This window comes from Solea solea, chromosome 13 (assembly GCF_958295425.1).
Source record: "Solea solea chromosome 13, fSolSol10.1, whole genome shotgun sequence".
Taxonomy (NCBI): Eukaryota; Metazoa; Chordata; class Actinopteri; order Pleuronectiformes; family Soleidae; genus Solea; species Solea solea.
In genome coordinates, this window is record NC_081146.1 from 17,686,156 (window position 1) to 17,707,883 (window position 21,728).

Here is a 21,728-nt window from a genome sequence, read left to right on the forward strand (position 1 = left end):
CTAGATTAACGGTGATAATATCTGGCTGAAGCTCTCCCCATCTGACACAATGTAAAATCTACTTCCGCCCAAATTAAGTCTAGACAGTGACGAGTATATAACAAAATTAGATTTGAATTTCCCCTTTACATTCACACATTTAGTTAAAAGACCATATTTCTTACTTGCCATGTTTCCATTTAAAGTTAAATTTATATATTTATCTATTGCCAATACTGTGCCTTGGTAATCCCACATTGATCACTAATACACTATTACATAAACGGTATCAATCACACTCTCTTCCAAGTAAATCCACAACTAGACAAAAATCACCTAGCTCCCCAAGCTGTAATTACACTGGAGTGGAGGATGCACTGCTGTACCCTGCAGCTGAAGTGCCTCTATAATAAGCTTTCATCAAGCCAAGTCAAGAACAATGTCCCACATATCAACAAGAAGTGCTCTTCAGTAGACCAAAAAAAAAGAAAGACAAGAGGAGGTGATACTTTCAAAAATACAACAGTTTAGTCCGTCAGTGATACAAAACAGAGCTTAGAAATGGATGAACCTACACAGTACATTTACAGTTTATTAAACAATATTGTACGATTAAAAAGTATAAACAGAGAAATATGCGACTCTCTGTTCTACGGAGAACTACAGTATTTTGATGTCGTCATCCTCTTCCACTTTTGCTTTCGCTGGAAGTGTGTTAACATTAAGGAGCTCAACGACAACCTGTGTCAACATGATTCTGCGTGACGGTGATTATGAACGATCAAACATGTTGACACAAGCAACCAAGATCCAAAACGCAGACAAGCATGACAAACAATTTCATGCCTGCTTTATCGTCGTCGTGTCTGTGTTCTCCATTCCCTGCGCAGGATAAACAAACACTTTCAAATCTCAATGAGTGACAGCTCACGACCTCCGGGATTCTGACCACTGACCTCAGAGTCTCAGGTACGCCACCTAAGGGGGGGAAAAAAAGGGAAGTTTTAAATGTATATACAGTATAGAGACAAAAAATCAAATTACTTTGTTACATATCCAGTTTGAACTGAAAAGCTGGGGTAGGCAAGATATTTGTGTAATGATTTCACACAAAAAAAGCGTTTCTGCACCTTCTCTGTTTCCAGGCTTGGGAAAATCTCGACTTTTGACCAATCGCAGGGTGAGTCAGTAACAGAGGGCGCTCTTACTGGCTCTTATACTCAGCAGCTGCTTGGAAATATCGCTACTCCAGCATCTCCAACAACTGACTACACTACAAAGCATCTAAAAAGGGGCCAGGAGTTGAAAATAGAATCAAACAGTAAATGTCAAAAAGCTGCTCCACTATGGATTGAGCATCGCAGAGATAAAGATGTTACCTCAGTTCACCCTATACTGCATACCAAGCACCCGTGCTCATCTAGTGGCAGAGGCTCAATACAGAGCGCTTCCATCCCAAAACATCAGCATGTAACGACCTGGGGATAAGGACTGTACAATCAACTATTTTCCCCAGTTATAATGAAGATTTTTGCTGCCAAAAGCACAGATGTAATGAATCTCACCGGTCTGCTGATCAGCACAGCAACATATTATTTGAATTCATTACCTTTAAACACTTAAAAAACACAGGTGGTGGTTGAGTTTGAATCATTAAAAAAAAAAAAAAACACACATTCAGATAAACAAAGCCCAGAAAAAATAAAGTCAGATCTTCTCTCGCTCCTTCTCCCTCTCTCTCTCTCCATCCATCTGCTATTCCTGGGTTTTTGCCTGCTGCAGACAATGACTGTGCTCCTCCTAAGGCTCTATATTGGGATGATGGATGAGAGCCTTTGCCTCACTCAAGGCTCCGTCTCCATTCCTACGCTAGTGCCTGCTCGCCACTCAAGTGCATTAATGGTAATTCATACAAGTTGCCAAGCTTGTTCTGCTGTTGAGCAAAAACACACAAAAAAAACAAAGAAAGGAGTTGTACAGCTGCTGCTCTGGAGCGTGAATGAATGAAACCTGGATTTCATATTCATTAAAAAAAAGAGAGAACACCTTCTCTATAAAATCTCTAAAGTAAGTACTAAGTAACTAACCCTAACTCGTCTTGAGCACTCTCGACTCCCCCGCACTTTCATTCTTGAACTTATCGAGCACTTATTATTTCTTTCCTCCTGGTGGTTCTCTCTCTCTCTCTCTCTCTCTCTCTCTCTCTCTCTCTCTCTCTCTCTCTCTCTCTTCTCCCTCTCTCTCTCTGCACTGTAACTCTAATGATGTCTCTGGTTAATAAATGTTTTCTATTAAAAGTGAATGTTCCCTTTTACATTGTAACCTTAATATGCAGATCACTTGCAAGTTTCTGTGGATAAAAGTATCTGCCATGTGACTAAAGGTAATTGTAAGAAATCGTAATATATTTATGGTATTAAATACTTGAAAAGCAGCAATCACATTTCAAGTTCTGGAAAACGTTTGTGAGGCAATTATCAGGAGATTAAGACTTAAAAACCCAGGTAAGCAAACTGTGAGGGTTAGGGTTAAGCTGTGTGCAAATGAGTATGAAAGATGAGAAAATGGCAAAAGTGTAGTGTAAAGCAGCTTTGAGATGTCACCAAGACTAGAAAAGAGCTATATAAATACAGACCATTTACCATTTACTTGACAATGAACTGATAAAAGGTGGAGAAAGAGTCACAGACTGGACATTTCTAACACATCTGACAATTCAGCCAGTAAACATGACAGGTGGAGTTGGCAGCACTGCTCATTTTGGAATAGAGGAGGTTCCATGACTGTGAACTTCAAGCTCCATCCCAGCTGGCTGACGGCCTGACTGCAAGGACAAACCAAGAACACAAACCTGCGTTTGATCAAGACTCACCAGATTATTGTAAAAACTACATGAAAGTCTTTAGAGTGGCGGGGCTCACTGACAGTAAATCTGCCCACAAACACTGGAAGATGACATGTCTCAGGTTGTAACAGCTCTTTGATCTTACTGGAATTCTTTTGAGCTTCAGCACAGTGAAGTACACATTACATTACAGCTGTAGCGAGACAGTACCTTTGATAGTTTTATTTCCCATCGCTATGCAAGAGCTCTTTAATTGAGGGGACTTTACAGAATGTCTAGGTGTTAAATGGCGCTGAGACAATGACATGAGGCTTATGTTAAGGAACATGCACTCATGCACGCACGCACACACACACACACACACACACACTTTGATGCTCGATGCCTGGGACTCTGTTATCATAACACTCCAAATTTAGCAAGCCGCACAGAGAATATTGCTTCCCACGAGAAGATGGAGAGACGGTAAGAAGTGTGAAAAGTAGAACATGCTTAGCCGAAAATTAAACTCAAAGGAGCATGCTGCAATTCAGGCAGATACAAGACCAGACAAGCACATAATCTTGGAGCAAAGAACAAACCCACTGATCCAGACAATGATGAACTTTCTCATTACCCGTTGGCATGTGTCCACACCACCTCACAGATCCTTGATCCACATAAAGAAAAAGGAACCACAATGATCTACTGCCGATAACTGCCTCAGTGATGCTGAGATTTCAAACCTCCTATCTGTCACTACTACAGATTACCACAAGAAGCCATTACATGCAGCCATCAGGGAGTTATTATGAGCCTGAATGTCTCATAGGCGCCAGGATAATAATAATAATAATTTCATTAATGAAACCCTTTACGGGTGGTTTCAGCTGTAGAATAAGACGTAGCAGGAGGATTGTGCAGTGGATCAACAAAAACAGGTCATAGACAATGCTATGTGTCCAACTTTGTGGCAACAGTTTGAGGAAGGACCGTGGTTTGACGAGTTTGGTGTGGAATATCTTGACCGGCCCGCACAGAGCCCTGGCCTCAACCCTATAGACCACCTTTGGGATGAACTGGAACTGGAAGGTTGCGATCCAGGCCTTCTCATCCAAACATCAGTGGCTGACCTCATGGATGCTCTACAGAATGAATGGGCACGAACAAAAAATTGCATAGAAACACAAGTGTGGAAGCTGTTCTAGCTGAAAAAGGGGGGACCAACTCCATATTAAAGTACTGCATATGTATTTTAATACGCCATTACAGTTCCTGTTGGTGTAATGGTCAGGTGTCCAAATACTGGAGATTAACAGCATCAACATAACACTACAACATTTCCTTTTTTCTGGAGAACAGAACAGTGTGCCATTGTATCATCAAGCAGAGAAACATAAACACAAAGAGAGATTTGTCGGACAGTTTTTGCTGAAAACAAAGACTGTCCCCCGCATTCTTTGTCCATGTGCACTGAATCGCGACGCTAGCATCGTGGTGGAAGTTATTTATTTGGACAAAGTGCAGTCGCTCCTGTTGTGATGCTGTTGAGATTTTGCTCTCAGACTGTGATGTTATGATTGATGCAGAGCCACAGTTTTTCCTTGTAAAAATGCTGGATCAGATTTTGGATAAGTCTGTGTCTGTGTGGAGGAGATTAATGAGGGACGGGGGGGAGAGAAGGGACGCGGGGTCTGTTCCCGGGTTTGACAGTGACACTTGGAGCTGGAATTACTTTACAGCCCATTACATCACTGGCATGCCCAGAGATGGAGAGACGGAATCGCAGCAGCGCAGACGACACTAGACATTCCACAGGCAGCGTAATAACTAGCTGGTTTATGGGGCAGACCTCGATCTGCTCACAGGGATAGAAATCAAACAGAAGCATTTCAACTATGTCACTGTGCTGTGATTGATGGGATGTCAATGTTCTTAAAAGCATTGAGACAAGTTAAACAAACTCATTTAGTATTGGACACTAAAGGGTCTAAATGTCTTGTAACAAAAGCTAGAATCACCGCCCATAGGTTGTATCTTTCTCCTGACAAATGCAGTTTTAGCCTAAACAGATATATCCAGGCTCATCTAACGTGTTTAGTGACTTAAAGGTCCAGTTTATAAGAATGAAAGGCATCTAATGGTGAGAAAGATTGAAGCAAACTGAGGACACGTCCACTGAAAAACCAAGAAATGCCTTGGGTTCAGACAACCGATCCTTAGGCCATTCTGATTCCCAAGACTATAATGACAGTTACACAGGCTGTGCTTATCTCTTCTAACTCTCCTCGAAATGTTTGTTGCACCTGTAATTATACACTTTCATCATCACTTAATAGACCCTTTTCACTATTCTATTTTAACTTGTCACAGACCCAGCTCCGTAGTGGTGTAAAGAGTAAAGCAGTAAGTCAGTGAACCATGGCCCAGGAACTAGTTAGCCTGAATGTAATCGCACCTGTGCTTGTCCTGCTGTTACATGTCATCATCTGCAAAAATTTGGGTTAGTGCATGATGTGTGAGCACAGCTCCACTTTACTTCAACCTGACCAGACATCAAATCAGCCAGAATAAAAGAAAACATCTGTGTGTGTACATGTGTGTGTGTTGGGTTTTTAATATCACTATTAGAAAGTATCTGTTCCAAATGAGTGATTTTAAATTGCAGAGTTTAAGCCACGCAATCCGGTCTGAGCTTATCACCACTTGCACCGCTTTTCCCTAATGAACAGCGACGATGTTAGTGAGTAAAATTGTATCATAGCCTCTTCTTGTGCAGTACATTTCCCAAACTTGTTAACACAATACACATTTTCCCATTAAATGAGGCGGAAGTGAGATTGAACAGAGATGCCATCATCTCCTCTCAGGCTGGTTATTGCAGGCAACAGTATAAAAACGATGGCTCCAACCACCCTCCCTCCCTCCCTCCCTCTTTGTTCCATTTCCTCGCACGCATCTTCATGTCATCGTCTCCATCCATTTCTCTGATCATTATAAGCTTCCACACTGCCATTCCATAGCTCCCACTTCTGGTTGCTTTAACCACGAATTCTCAGAAGCTCTCAGGCCATGTCCGGTAACTCTAGATGGCTATAGGATCACATTACCTTCCTGTCCTCTGTCGCCTATAGTTCAAGAGGCTTCCACTATCAGGAAGTGTTGGAGTGTGTCAATTTATCACACTCTTTTTCCTGCCGTAACCACCAAAAAGATACTGTGTCCTATGTCTGGGTCCCTTTATCTGAAAGCCATTTCCATTTCATCATAGCCTAATTCCAAAACACGTCCACACCTACCACTTGTCATGATGTTTTCTCTGAAAACAATAATACAACTTATCATTTGACCAGTGTGACAGAGAGAGGAGAGAACAAAACAGTCTGGAATTTACAATAGTTTCTCATCTGGAGGGGCTCGGTAAGTGGCAGTGGAACTGCAGAAAGCATTTTAAAGTTTGAGGTACAAAACCCATTTATGACCCTTTTACAACAGGAAAGTGCAGCAGGAATTAAAAAAGCAATCTGTTGGCAGTGAACCCTCTGTTCCATACTCCACATCCTCTGAGGGGGACATACTGTTGATTTTCTCCTTTGAAATTGTGTTATTACAAAAGGAACAGATCACAGATGGAAGTGAAATAACACCTAGTTTCAGTTTAATTTAAGTTGATATGATTTTAGAAAGTCGACATCTCGCGCACGGTGGTTTCTGAATGATTACAAACTGCTAGTATACAAGGGCACGCACATCCAAAAAGGAAAGTAAATTGCAGTTTTATCGGAGTGGAACTAATATTCTGTACATTAAAGACTTGGCGTCGGATCAGTGCACAGATTTGCGTACTTGCTGATGCCTGATCGAGGATTTTCTGCAATATCGGAGACATTTCCCATACTGGCATCTCAAAGTTTTATATTTTTCTTGTAATCATGCAGTTTTTTTTTGTTATTAAAGCACTGTGCAACTACTGGTGCTGAGCCAGATGGAGTTACAGCTGTTGCTGGTAGGTTTTATTAGGCTTAAAGTGAATTCATTAAAATTAGCAGACTTTGAACAAAATATGCAGTAAAGAACTAAATTAAAATATGCCCAAATGGACACCAATAAGTTATACTTATGGACGTGTTATTTCTTATTCATTTCAAGGAAGAACTTCTTCTCCAGTACAGACTCCCCCTCTTTCGGGCCTTCAGCTGAAAACCCCCTGCCTGGGCTCACAGTGAAAGCAGCTTCACATGAGTTTGCTGGTGCTACACGAGACTCGCTCACTGTACATTATTTCAGCTTTCTTATTCCTCAGCAGACAAAAAAAAAACTTGTTTAAGTGGTGGCAGTCGCTTTCCAAACTTTCGGAGCACGGAGTGGAGGACAATGGTGCTAATTACCCTTGACACTATGTTTAAAACAGCCAGGAGAATAGAGTTGTCAGCAAAGTTAACGCCTCCTATTTTCTAGTCAAAGGGATTTCCTCGGCAACTCGGGGCTAAATATACACGTATGCACATTTACAGGTGAATAGAAGGCGGAATAAGGGGAAAACTTTACATTTTACCTGCATTTGAATCTGGAAGGTGAAAGCACTGACTCGTGAAATTGATTAAGGTGGAATAAAATCACCGCCAAGCACGAGCAAATAATGGAAAAGCAAGGAGCTGTTCGTAAAAAAAAACATGTGAGAAATGAGTGATTGCCAGTCAGCTTAAAGTGTTACTGTTACGCTGCTCAAACTGGTATTAACAAAAGATAAGAATGAGTGAGAGCAGTTAAAGTCTTTGCACGCCAGACACGTGCAGTGTGTGCAGTGGATTTGTACTTCATATTTTTGGAAAGTGTATGAAGTTAGTGTGAGCTTTTACACGAGCTACCGAAATCCAAAAGCAAAACTCTTTTTGGACCCAGGTTCAGACATTTTATTAAAGTTTCACTGACGACTGGTACCAATCCGAATGCGTGTTGTTGATGATGTAACATAAACGTTCAAAGTGCACACAGCTGGGACTGTTTACAAACAAACAGGAACTTCCTTAAAGTTTCACCTAACAAACCAAGCGAGCTCTCCTCTCTGGACCGGCCCGGTAGTCAAACATAAAGAGACGAACAACCCTTCACTCTCACACTCACAACTATGGTGAATTTAGAGTGTCAAAATAACCTCTGCATGCTTTTGGACAGTGGGAGGAAACTGGAAAACTCAGAGAAAAGCCACACACACATGGGGAGAACATGCAAACTGCACACAGAAAGGCCTGAACCGGGAAACAATCTTATTATATCCATATCACCATAAATGTACAAAAGCTCCAAAACCGCTTGGCTGACAGAGGCAGAATGAGAGGAGCAGTAGACCTCCCTAACTCACATATGTAGTTAGAAAAAGGCCATTTCGACCTCCGCTTTAAGTGTAGAAATTATATAATTATGCATCAAAAATAAGCCAAGAGTCAGCAGTTCTTTCGGCATCATGTGTTGATGTCACTTGCGGTACACAGCAACTGTCTCACCTCATAGGACCTCATGTGACGCATCGACCCGGGGAGCGCAGAATTGCTGTCATCTATCACTTGCAGCAGCTCCTCACACACCTTCAGGGGGAGCACCACAGGATGTCCGATGACATTGACCTCCCAACTAGACATAATGCTGAAAACACACGTACGTACACACACACACACACACACACAGCAGGGGTGAGTTACAGCGAATGCCACGTGATTACGCAATCGGGCCAATGCCTAGAAATAGCTGCCGCGCATCTCATGTTGAAGCATTTGCCCTGTCATTTTAATTAAGGAGTTTTCAAGTGTGAACTGGATTAGCCGGTGATACATACGAGTGGATTGATGGCGAGTGTTTTAGTGGCACCAATTTGTGTGTGTGCGTGTGTGGAGCAAGAAGACGGAGCTGAAAAGCGAGATGGGGAAAGATTGATGCCGTGTCAGTGTGCTGTGCTGATCCAGTTTGTTTGGGTGACATTTAGCCATCTGTGCACTTCCTGAGAAAAGCGATTCTTCTCAAAGTTTTGGCAGTTTCGACGCGAGACATCACACTGAGGAAAGACTGCTGCTTAAGCTTTGTTTACATTACATTACATGGCCATGTACAAGTTGCTAATAATAACCACACAACAACGAGGGTCTTCATCAGATTTGGCTGGTTAACTCGCAAAGATGATGGAGTTCCTACATCTGCAGCCAAACCAGTCTCCATCATAACCCTGTGTGCTTGGAGTGGGATGTGATGCATCATTAATTACAATTAATCATACAGGGGGAAAAAACAGGATGCCCATATAATTTTCATTAGACTGGATTTCCGTATCTGTGAGCCCTACTATTTCCCATTGTACCAGACTGCGAAGGCGGCTGTGAATTTCTCATAATCACGTCACTCCCATTAGTGACAAGTGTAATCCACTTAGGCACTGGCTCACTGACTCTCCAACCAATTATTGGCAGTTTTAACAACACACACTGCAACCACTGGCTGCAGTCGACTGTCGCCGACTGTATGCCAAATAAGACGGCCACCGTCATGAGTATTTGGCTCCCCAGGCATAACATTTAATTTAAAAATGTCAGAGATGAGTAATGAAGGATGAATGGTAAATTATGTAGGGGGGAGACGGAAGCGTGAGTAAGACCAGCATTTAGCTCTTGCAAAACTTCAGACACGTCAGAGGCAAATGCTGCACTGTGGAGCGCTTCACAGAGGAGAGACTCTAATGCGGAGCGTGTTCAGTAGATGATGAAACATTGGGACTCAACTTCCAGCAGGTTTAAAAACCAAACGCTAAAGAGCTAGAGGGATAAATTAGCTGGGACAATATTAAATCAGCCAATATTTGCCTCTCCACTCTTCTAAATTGAGGGTCAAGGGAAAATCTGATGACAGCTGACATTAGATACAGAGACAAACAACCATTCGCACATATTCATACCTACAGGCAGTGTATGGTCTCCATTTAACTAAACCCAATCTGCATGTTTTTGGGCCGTGAGTGGAAACTGGAGACATGCAGATGAGAGCTTGGTTTCAAGGTTTCAGTTATGGAGAACAATTTCAAATTGTTTTTGTAGTAGTTAGGGCTCAAAATTGCCACTTATTTCCTGAATCGATTTGATTGTGATTCACAAGGTCCTTCTATCGTTTTAATACGATTTCTGATACGATCCAGTCACTTTTAAAGCACTCCACAGTGATGGTGAAATATATCGTGGGCGCTTCTTTGCGTTTCCTGTCAGACTCAAGCCTACTTTGCACTTGAGGAGCACAACATTGCTGCTGCCTCAGTCTGTTCTCAACATAGAACAAATCACTTTGTTGTGTGCAGCACAGGAAAGTTGCCGTACTGAGAAACACATGCGGCGTCATCAGCATTCGGCGAACTCATTCCACGATGTTAGAATGGAACAAACATTTGTGTTAAAGTTAAACACGACAGTTTCGGTCACGGCGGCTGGGCCAGTCTATTGTTTTCATTTAATATCTATGAGCATGTCGACACTCGAGACGTGCATGTGAAAAGTGAAAACAAGCAGTAACCATGGTAACAGTGGCATGTCACAGACAGGGACACATACTCAGCACAGCTTGTGTTAAGTGCAGGACATTTTTGTTGCATATAAATGCTGCATGATTTGGTAAAATGCGATTATTTCGTCAGATGCTGCTATTGAAAATTGGTACTATTTATATTTTTTTGTACCTTAACAGCCTTTCCCCCCCCCAAAAAAGGATGATTAAAGGCGACATAGAATGCTTGTATCACACATATATGTTAGTTATGGAGGTCTACTTACATATATTAACTTGTTTTCATGATTAAAAACCTCCTAATCGCTGCAAACGAGCCGATCAAAATATCTCCTCGCTGACACTCTCGTCAGCCGCGCTGTTTCAGACCAAACAGTTGCTGTGATTGGCCAGCCAACGAGAGCTTTCCTACTGTCCTGTGATTGGCCAGGTACCTGGAAGTGACGTAATAGATAGGCCAGCGCTCAGATACACAGCTCCCCCTCTGGCACGGTGGATGCTCTGCATCTCAGCAGCTACAACGAGACTAGTTCTTCTTCTTCTTCTGCGGTTGAATGTACGCAACTGGATGTGCCCGGACTAGTGCCCGCACCGGGAGGCGCTACGGTGGTGAGGATTTCTGATGACGACATCAAATTAAGGAAGTGTCGATCCGCTTCGCAGAGCCCAGGAAAACAATACAACACTATTTTCTCAGCAGTGGCTGAACTGTTTGTTCTGAAACTTTAGGGTTTCATAAACGAGGTAATGACGCAGATACACACAAAAACGCAGCGTTAATTGGAGCTTCCGGTCTATGTCACCTTCAAGCTGCTTTTTGAGTCTTTCAACAAAAAAAGGATATTTTTCACATTTGGACGGCAAACATTTGGGCCAGTAGATTTATGTAGCGCTGCATAATTTCACCATATTGCAGTTTGATCACAAAATGAATATTAATTGTAATTACAGCGTGTTTCGATTACGGATATTGCACTTGGTCATAATATTGCAATTTCCTTTTCATTGCAATCAATTATGCAGCCCTATTTCATATGTAGAAATGGATAATGTTGTGTCAGCGCAAAAGTTACCGGGGCATCACTCAGCTTCTAGAGTTCATTATGTTATTTAAATGGCCTCTTGCTGCTTTGACAGTGAAGACAAGCCTTTCTCCTTTCATGCGAGCTTTGCCTCTAATTACCCTTTCTCCCGCAGTTAGCCAGTGGGCTTGTCAAAATGCGAGAAAAAACAAAAGTTCCCTGTTCTGCCTTCACTCTCTCTGACTTCAGGGTGGAAGACGAGGAGGAGGGGGGGGGGACGCTGATGCTGATTCAGTTGAAAATAATGAGAGTGGAAGGCTCCTCCAAAGGGGTGCTGCTGTACCAAGTGTAGAGAACCACATGCAGCACATCCACCTACACCTCACTGATGCATCACAGCAAGGTACACAGAGCCTCACTCCAGTCAAAACAACATCCCCTGTATGTGCAACAAACATGAATGCGGCTTATGTAACTGACAACTTTGAGATGATAAACACCTTTGATGGCAATCTCATTTGCAAATTACAGGCAATTAGACCTGAGCAGGGACCCTGAGCAAATAAAACCTGCTCGCCAACAAAGTAGTCTTTCATCCCTCCCAGACAGGTTGTGATTGAGAGGGCGCAATGGAAAGGTGAAAGGAAGAGATTAAGAAGTTAGCCGAAAACAAAGCATGACAAAAAAGAGGAGGCAGTTTCGGGGGGAGGTGGGGGGACTAAGGTGGAGGATATGTGAAGTGTTTTCATTTACTCGCTCTGCTGGGGGCCCGGGTTGGAGCAGACAACATAGAGGACTTTCAGGGCTCCGACAGCTCTGGGCGATGGACTGTGAAGAGCAGTGGAGCCGACAGACTTCACAACCTCGACACGCGTCTCTGGGACCGACGCTATGATGGAGTCACTGTTCAGCAGCCAGAGCTGCAGAAGAAGCAGAGACAGGTCACTTAACACTTGAGAGGTACACATGCTCTGCGTCACACGGCAGCGGAATCATACTCCATCAAACAAGTCAACTCATGTTGACAGAGGTCAGGGTGATACTTTATTCGCCTGCACCAAAGTCCATAGAAAAACAAGTTGCTGGCCTAGTGCTGGGTAAGTTTTTGTTACTTTACAAAATCGCTGATTTGACATCATGACCTTGGTGTGGAGGGCTGACAGAAAACTCAGTTAGATGAGCGAGAAAAGGCAGACGAGATACAGTGTATATGTTTCATTATAAGTTTTTTAATCCTGCTGGGATGTTGTTGATTCTGTGGTAAGTAATCCATCAAGTTTGTTTCTAAACTGAACTTTATCCAATACAAATTTTCCCTTGGGACAATAAAGTTTATCATGCATCTTGAATAGTATATCCAGTATATTCCTAAAATAAGAAAAACATAAGCTGATAAAATCTTTATTCCTCCAGCCTCTCTCAGCTCAGGGAGCATGCACGGCATGTACATAAGACGCTGACTCTGTCCAAGTATCGGATAAAAAAAAAAAAACCCAATTAGTATCAATTTTAGTTTTAATTTTAATTTTAGTGAGACACATTGCACATACTATATAACATATAAAACATTACATATTCCAGGTACTTTATTATCAGTACTTTCTTAAAAATGTTCAGTTGGGTAATACATTTCAGGACAGGCAAAAAGCAGAAAAATATATAAAAACAAACAAACAAAAAAATCACTGATGAGCACTCTTCTCATACAACTGTGGAGTTTGTACCACTAATAAAATCTAATATCCGCTAAACAAATGACTAAGAGTGTGTCGGCCTGTACTGATGTAACGCAGGGTATTTAATTATGTGTTTAAATGAGAATTTGTTCCATTTTGGTATAAATTCACATAATTATTTCAAATAAATGAAGCATGTTGATGTCCCATTGTTTAAACTCTGCTTCAAACACAGTCTGCATAAACCGTACATGCATACGGTGCCACTGTTGCATGCATATCAGTACAGGTTATACAAATGTATATTATGTGTTCTTAAAATACAGTCCAGGAATAAATGCATCAGACAAGTGCAATCTGTTGTTATCACAGTGGTGTGTTTGTGTTGCGTTTGTGTTGCGTTTGTAAGAGCTCCTTGTAATAATCCATGTCAAGCTGATTTTAAAGGAGCTCAATTCTTGGCTGCGTCTCAAACAAATCACAGTTAATCAGCTCTCGACATTGCCTCGAGAGTCCGACATATCACTCGTTCCCGTTTTTGAAATGACTGATTGGTCTATTTTTTAACATTTACACAACACTCAGGACATTGTTCTGATGATGTGATTAAACTTACCAGTAAGAAGTTCTTCTCATCAGGCGTCTGGACGGCGAAGTGGAAGGTGCTCAGTGAGTTGGACAGCTCCAACAGCCTGGCTGCTATTGTCCTCTCCACGAACAGGGATCTGTCCAAAAGAGACAATCGTCATTGCAACTCAATGACACTTGACTAGATGACATAGTTTTCATGCTTTTCTTTTCTCACCTAACACAATAAAAAAACAACTTTTGCACATAAGACTCGCACAGGATTTAGAAAATTGTATCAATATTGCAGCTTGTCATTGAGTTTATGTACAGCAACGACAAACGTGACACACAGATAAAGAATTCAGAAGTAAAAATATGTGCCATTATTATTATTATCATTATCATTATAATAATAATGATACTAATAATAATGATGATAATAATAAAGACCCTGTAAAGCAAATACAGATACTGCACAATAAAGAATTATGAAGTGTAGAATCAAAGCTGTTTCTCTTCAGTCGCCTGTTCAGGATTTTTCGGCTCATAACTTTCCTCGAACGTTATAAAAACGTTATAAAAACCCTTGGTGCACTTCGGGAACGGTTTTGCCTGTTTGCTGTGAGTAACTGCACCTGCTCCTACATAAAAAAAACACACAGAAAAAGCTCTGTCACTTTATCTCACATTCCTACAGACGAGGAAATGAAGTGGAGAAGAAGAACCGGGGAGAAGAGGAGCAGACTCCCGCTGCGAGGCTGCAGGTGCTGCTGATAAAGAGGGAGACGGTGGGAGAGAGGGTGGAGGACTGCTGCTAAACTAGCTCTGCATCTGTGTAATATGTTATTAAACTACCACCAAAATGATGAAAACGTTACTTGTTACTACTGACGAACCACAACGTGTGCGGACTAAAAGCCAATTTTTAAACACTAAGCAACTTTTTTTAAATCACTCAAATTTGGTAAGCTGGTTACTAACACATTTTCCTGTGGGGTGAAGTCAGAAGGGATATTTTTTGTATCACTTTACAGGGACTAAAAGCATGAACACAGATGTCATTTTTTGCGTGTTGGACTTCGAGTTCTGAGAGCAACTCACTCCTGTGAGAGCCAATAAACATGAACGTGCTCATTGCTCCGTTTTCCTGGTTAATATTAGTGACGCTGATATACCAATGAACAACAAGTGATTTATAGTCCTTGCACTGATTTAATGAAGTGCGAAAAATAGATTGAATTTCTCTTATAATTTCCCTATGAAAGAGCCTGCAGTTTTTCTAATTATCACCACTCAAGGCTTGTATTAAAAACCTGCCTGTCAAGTGAGTCTGTGTCTGCCTTCCTGTCTCCCACTGCGGTCTCCACTACCACCTGTGTGAAGTACAGCTTCAGCATCCCTGTAAGATACAACAGGGGTCATAAAAAAAGTGGCTCGAATTGAACGTGACATTTAGGAATGAGAATCTATTTGAACAGTGTGTGTACCTGGTGCAATGGCCTCTCCCAGAACTGAAGAACAGCTCTTACAGTAGACAAGGGCCAGTCGGCGGCAGGGTTTCTGTATGGAACAAAGGTAAAAAGAAAAAAAAAAAAAATCCCACAAAAGCAATCAACACGGCTCCATTGTGAACTCGGCTGTTCTCAGTAGCAGACGTGCAGCAGGTAGATTGTCATTTCTTCCTCTGCTCTTTTCTATTTCTCTCAGTTTCAGTCAAGCACGGACAAAAAGCCACTCGTACAGAGAGTGAATGGCAGAAAAAAAAATGGAAAAAGCTCAGTCCTCATCTATATACACATATATATATATATATATAGATAGTGTTAGGTCGTAAACTTCACTGATGCAGCAATAAGAGGATTGAATGTCTCAGCGGGTAGTCAACTTTTATGTTACCACTATAAATCTATTTTTGTTTTTTATTCGTATTTTATTACAATATCTTTAGACCACTTTGCTGCGTCACTGCAGGAAAGGACTGGGCTATAATTCAACCCAACAAGTATCACAATATATAACTTTTTAACACATTTTAATAACCATACTCATACTCAATTCACTTTCGCTTTATATATAACTTTATATATAACAAAGTTGTTATGCTGTATAAATTATTATTAAAAAAGCTTTTTTAATGTCTACCTGCATTATTATGCCATTATCATTGTATTAGATGAATATGGTCTCAGAACGACAATATTATCGCTTATGGCAATAATTTCTGGGACAATTTATCGTCCCGCATAATTTGATATCGTGACAGGCGCAGCTACAGCAACGCAACGTCTCTTTCTGCTGCACGACCCTCACCTTTGGATCGTGACTGTCCTCGACACCAACAGGCCCCACTTCGTCTGTGAGAGTCTGATCACAGCTGTCGTCTCTGTGAAGGAGGAGGAAGGTGTCGCCCACTAAACAATCCTCGGCTCTGGGCAGCAACTTCTTAGCGAACGGATCCGGGTGGCAACACCAGTCGTCCACAATGGCGTTCCAGTTGCCATTAGGGAGAGGGAGCACGCGCTTAAACACTCTAAAGAGAGCAAGAGAGAGAAAGAAAACTTTTCTTTTATTTTCTGTCCTTTTTTTTTTTGGTCTTCGTGCAAACTGTAGGGATCAGAGTTATTATTTAATAAACACTTCTCTGAAAATCAGGAGGTCAGAATAGAGATGGGGAAACAAATATTTCTGGTTACTAAATGCTCCTTTGTGCTTCATCAGCTACGTGCTTATCTTTCAGCTGCTTGGAGCTTGTAAACTCATGTTGAGTGAGTTTAGCAGAGCTTTTTTTGTTTGTTTAGGTATCATTATAAAAGGTTTGCAGCTGCTAAATTCAACTTAAACTTAAAAATTCAAGGTTATATCCTACACTTTTTTTTCTTTTTTTTAACAGACAATTGTACACAGAGACATATATTTATATACCACTTTCTCAATTTGCATTTTTGTCATTTAATAAATATGAATATGAAAATAAATCTTTCAAGGAGTATTGATTAAGTTAAGGTCGTCTCACTATCCTAATCCACTCAGTTCAATGTTAAAATCTAGCCGTTACGATATCCAACCTAAAATATTAAAATATTATAAAGTTAATATTATCATTTGAATTATTATTAAAAAAAATCTATTTTTCATAATGACATATTGAGTGTCATACTGCCGACAATGCTCTGGTTGAAGGCTTCAGTCTGTGCTGTTGTTCAGCTGTGCTGAATACAAATATAGCGTATGAATGGACAAAATAATGGAAACACCTGTCTAAATAAGGTAACACAAGCTGACACGGCAGCACAAACATGACGACCACATACTAAAATCAGCTCCTCCCTGAAAGACACAAGCTGACCATGAAAACCTTCATAAAAGGTGGAATCTGCTACAGGACTGTTGGGTTGAGGGCACCTCATGATGGGTGCAGGCAACACAAACATTAATAACTCAAAGGCAGCCACCAAACTGCACATATTGCTGCAACGTATGCTAAAGTCAAATGTTATTGTGCTGAAAGTGTTTGTCCTCGCTGCTGCGAGCATCAGCAGCACCCCTCCCCCCCTCTGACATTTCTACATTCCTTTCCCACAGCCATTTGAAGTTTCGGGCAACTTTTGTCAGGTTATTGCCGAGAAACCCAGCCGGAGGGCAAGGGTCCTGTTAATGCAGCGGCTGCAATTTTCAGCATGTCACATTGCTGAGCAGAGAAAATTACAAGCTGAAGGCAATAAGAACAATACAACTGTCCAGCTGAACCACCTCAAGGTAAGAAACGCAATTGTTTTTTTTTTTTTCCTCTCTCTTTTAAATGGTTAGTTCAGACCTTCACATCAGACTGACTCTATAACTCTAACCCAGTCAGGCTCATATTTGTGAACTCCAGCTCTAGCTCCATCCATCATTTTTTCTTTCTCAGACTATCACTTCCACCGCTGGGTCACACCATAAATAAACACTTGGCTTCTCTTCCTGTTCCACTCATGCTCTTCCCCGTCCATCTGCTGCTCACCTGTCCTCCAGCAGCCTGGTCATGCAGCTTTGGCAGTGGAAGCAATAAGTCTCATTTGCCCGGAGTGCCTCCATCACGGTGACAGGAGCCTCTGTGGAGAGCCAAAGGCAAGAGAATGAATGAGCCACACTAGGAAAAGGGGTAGTAACCTTGTATTACAGAGAGCAAAGTTGATCAAATACCGAGTGGTGACAGTTGCTTGGATCAAGAGCAGGCAATCAGGCTAATTTGGTTTGGTCTCGCACCAGTAACCGAAGGAAAATTTCAGGAAATGCCACATGACGGAGCGAGCAGCGACTCAGGAGTGAACACTTTATGATAGGAAATCAATTCCAAACATAAAGGGAGTACTTTTGTGAGTCCCAATAACCATCACATGAGGGCCTCTGAATATCCTGAGGTCAAAATCTACACCGTCACCGTCTCAGATGACCAAGTGACTCATTCCAATTAATTCAAAACAGACACTAAGCTCTAAATAGCAACCAAAAAGACTTTGATCTCTTCATGGCACAGAGGAGCACAGCAACGCAGAGGGACCTTCCCACATGTCTGGATGCGTCTCCTCTCTCTCTCTCTCTCCTCCTGGATATTACCTTCGTCTGGGCTCCGTGCAACAGTGATGCGCAGTCTGTAATGCAGCTCCTTATCACGCGATTCTCCCGCTGGTGTCGGAATGCAGGAGCCCTGCTCCAAGGCGACTCCTGCTGGCAAAGCCAGGCTCAGCTCACCGCGCAGAGTCTGGATGCAGAGGGACGAATCTCCACCTGTGACAACCACATCAGCAGGACGCCTGGCTACAGCTTTCCTGGAGGGCAGACAGCAACACGGGCTTTTAACTACGACACCTACAGATAGACGATACTATATAATAATTAAGCTACTATCTTTTCAAATCAGTTCATCATTTTAGTCATTTTTAGTCAAGACAAAATACCAAACATCTGCTTATTCTGACATGTAATGACTTTCTTTGCTGATGTTGGTCTGTTGGTCAAATAAAACGCACAACATGTTTGAAATGAATTGAAATGTTCTTTCAGTATTTTTACTAAGAAAATCAGTTATCATAATTTGTGATGATATCTCGTTTTTGCTGATTCTTTTTTATTTCAGATTTCTTACAAAATTCCATCAAAAGTGAAATAATAAGAAATCAAGGTGAAATAACTATCGATAAAAATGCCTGGCTTAAAAGTTATGCAGTTAGTTACATAGTGCAATCTTTCTTTGATTTGAGATGCTGTAACTGTGAATGTTTCTCATCTTCAATTAGAAAACTGCAGCGATGAATCATCAACTATAAAAATGATTAGTCATCTCAGGTTTTGACCCCAGGACTAGAGTTACTGGGTAATTTTATAGTCCCAGTTCTGCTCATTAAGTCAGCCAATCGTCGCCCCCTCGTAACTTCTCCAAGACGCACGTATTCAGGGGGATCTCGAGATTAATCTTGTACAGTAAGGGTATTATTAAATGTGGAACAAAATGTTTTGGAGTGAGAGCAAAATCAGGTAAAAGTGAGTCCAGAGCGTAATACAATTAGCTTCCACAAATAAAATGCCACTTCATTCATACGTATGACCTCCAATTTTTAGCTGAGTCGTGCTGTCTCAGCTAAAGGAAAGGGAAGAGTAATGACTGAACGGAATTATGAAGGCCACTGTGGCTTACGGGGACATAGATTTAACTGAACAATGAACTGAGCAGCTCCTCCGGTTATAGGACAGTACTTTACACTGACAGTCCCTGTAATTGGTTGTGGAGATGATCTTAAATTTGAGCAGCTTAAAGGTGTAATATGCAACATTCTGTCTCACACGATATCAGAAAACAAGTGGTGGTGTGAGACATCACACTCCTCATCTGCGTGTTTGTTACTGGGGCCTCGGTTTTTGTTGCCAGTCTGGTCGTTGCATTTGAGCACTGGAAATGCCAGACCCTGTATCAGTTTCATTTCACCGTAATCGATTACTAAATGAATCATCAACTATTTTGATAATCGAGTCACGAGTTTTGAACAAGTTTTCCTGATTTTTTTTTTTTTTTGCTCCATATAACAAAGATCATCATTTCCAGGTTTGTGAAACATTTTCTGTCATTTTATGGACCAAACAAGTGCTCGATTAATTGTGAAAATAAAACAGATTAACCGATTATGAAAATAATCGTTTGTTGCAGCCCTAATACATACATACACATCGGACTGAAGACTAAGCGTATGAGCAATAGACACAGTGAGCAATGAGAGTAGTTCTAGTGACTCCCAGGATTAACTTAGAAAGAATGTATTGAATGCTACAATCGTCTACTGAAAATCAATAAAAAAACATTTCTCTTATATTCCTGCTCTGAGACATACAGTATGTGTGTTTGTGGTATTTATTTTCTTTCTGGTGAGAATAGTTTGTCTTAACCTCCCTTCACATAACATCCAATTCTATTTTAGTTGTTGAACACGCAGGTATGTGAGGTGACAATATGAGGAGTCCCACAATTCTGTGTCACTTCTTGTCAAATCTCTTCAGCTCCATCTAGTGTTATTAAATATGTACTTTCAACTTTCAGTAGGTGTAGGCAAGCAACCCATCACTTTGGGCCTGATCTGATTGGTCTGTACATATAGGGTACTTACATTATGCATTGAGAATTAAAATTTAAGTAATTATGATGTGGACTTCACTAAGAAAGTCCATGAGTTTATGGTTATTATGTGACCTTGGCAGAGTTTCATTACACCCTGCATTACGGATTGATTCATTTACTGTAGATTAGAATTTAGTGACCACCTTGGGTAAATCCACTTGTTACAGCAGCAATGGGACAGATTAGAAAAGTGACATGAACACAAAAAAGGAATAGGATAGGCAATAAAGATAAAATAAGAAAGAAATTGAAAAAAGCAAAAATAGTACAAGGGCTGTAATAATTATTCTATTATTATTCAATTATTAAATTAATCATCAATTATTTTGATAATTGATTAATCAGTTTGAGTGAATGTTTTTTATAATTTAAACTGAATCATTTTCCAGGTTCGACAAACACAGATGGACATTATTCAAAACTTTCTCACATTTTATGGACCAAGAAATTACTCGATTAATAGAGAAAATAATCGAGATTGATCGATGACGAAAATAATCGTTAGTTGCAGCCCTAGATGGTTGCCTCATTTACACATCTCACACAATGGTAAACTAAGTAGGCAATGATTTATACTTTTATAGTGTTTTACACAGATGGGATATAAAATAAGATGGAGACGAGGATGATGATGATGATGCAGTAATGAAACACTGCGCTAAAAACTTCTATAAAACACCATAAAAGAAGAAGAAGAAGGAGCTATTTATTATGCTAACATAGCAACTTAGCTTAGCTAGCACAGCTACACTATAAATAATATTGTCAGTACATACACCGTTACCAAAATACTGAATAAACGAAGTAGTTTTAGAAATAATAATCACCCGACAATGAGGAGTCCACTCTGCAGCCTTTTTCTCAGCTCTAAAAACACTTCCAGCACATGTGTTGTGCTTGTTTCCTCCAGGTCTGCCATTCAGTCAGCGTAAATATTAACGATAATCTGTGAAAATGCAATCCAATAATCAAACCTCACTTTAACTGGGTGTGTTCGGATTGTGTCACTCTCAGGAAAAAGGACACAAGGGTGAATGTATCTCTTGACTAAAGAGGTTTATGCATTCAAATGTTGGTACATCATGTCTGCAGCAGCGTGACGATACTAAACCGGTGTGAAGTACAGGTTTGTAAGACAGAAGAAACATCCGGTCACATATTTCAAAATAAAATTAATTTTCTATTTACCAATTTTATTTCATGTTGAATTTATAGGCCTGTTGTACGTGAGCTTCCTCTGGTGGTACTTCTGGAATACTGTTCTTCTGTTCTACTGTACATAACAGGGATCAGAGTGGAGCTGAGGGATATCGACCAAAAATTAAACAGATAACAATAAATAAATTAGTTAATTATATTATATTATATTAGAGTCACCTTATCTCTCACTCCATCTTAATCTAATTTCTCTATACCAGTGTGTAGGCCTATTTCCACCACTGTATTTGTATTACAGTAATGGATGACTGGAAAAT

The 21,728-nt window shown here is 40.8% G+C and overlaps 1 protein-coding gene across 1 annotated transcript; it reads right to left on the bottom strand.

The window, feature by feature from the left end:
- Positions 1-485: 485 nt before the first annotated feature.
- Positions 486-21,368, bottom strand: ube3d (ubiquitin protein ligase E3D). The gene is made up of 10 exons (XM_058648684.1): positions 21,081-21,368; positions 18,204-18,415; positions 17,608-17,698; positions 15,918-16,137; positions 15,095-15,167; positions 14,925-15,006; positions 13,654-13,762; positions 12,115-12,281; positions 8,308-8,446; positions 486-957 (listed from the first exon to the last, which is right to left on the bottom strand). Exons 1-10 carry the CDS (start codon positions 21,170-21,172, stop codon positions 937-939), a joined length of 1,206 nt encoding a protein of 401 aa, XP_058504667.1. The 5' UTR covers positions 21,173-21,368; the 3' UTR covers positions 486-936.
- Positions 21,369-21,728: the final 360 nt, after the last annotated feature.

Bases quoted from the DNA above. Each gene is read 5' to 3' on its own strand.
- ube3d (XM_058648684.1), bottom strand. From the start codon at position 21,172: ATGGCAGACCTGGAGGAAACAAGCACAACACATGTGCTGGAAGTGTTT. The intron at 18,416-21,080 runs GTGATTATTATT...TCTGCCCTCCAG, and splicing joins AGTGGACTCCTCATTGTCGG to GAAAGCTGTAGCCAGGCGTC. The intron at 8,447-12,114 runs GTAAATGAAAAC...GTGTGTTTTCAG, and splicing joins CCGGGCCCCCAGCAGAGCGA to CATTATGTCTAGTTGGGAGG.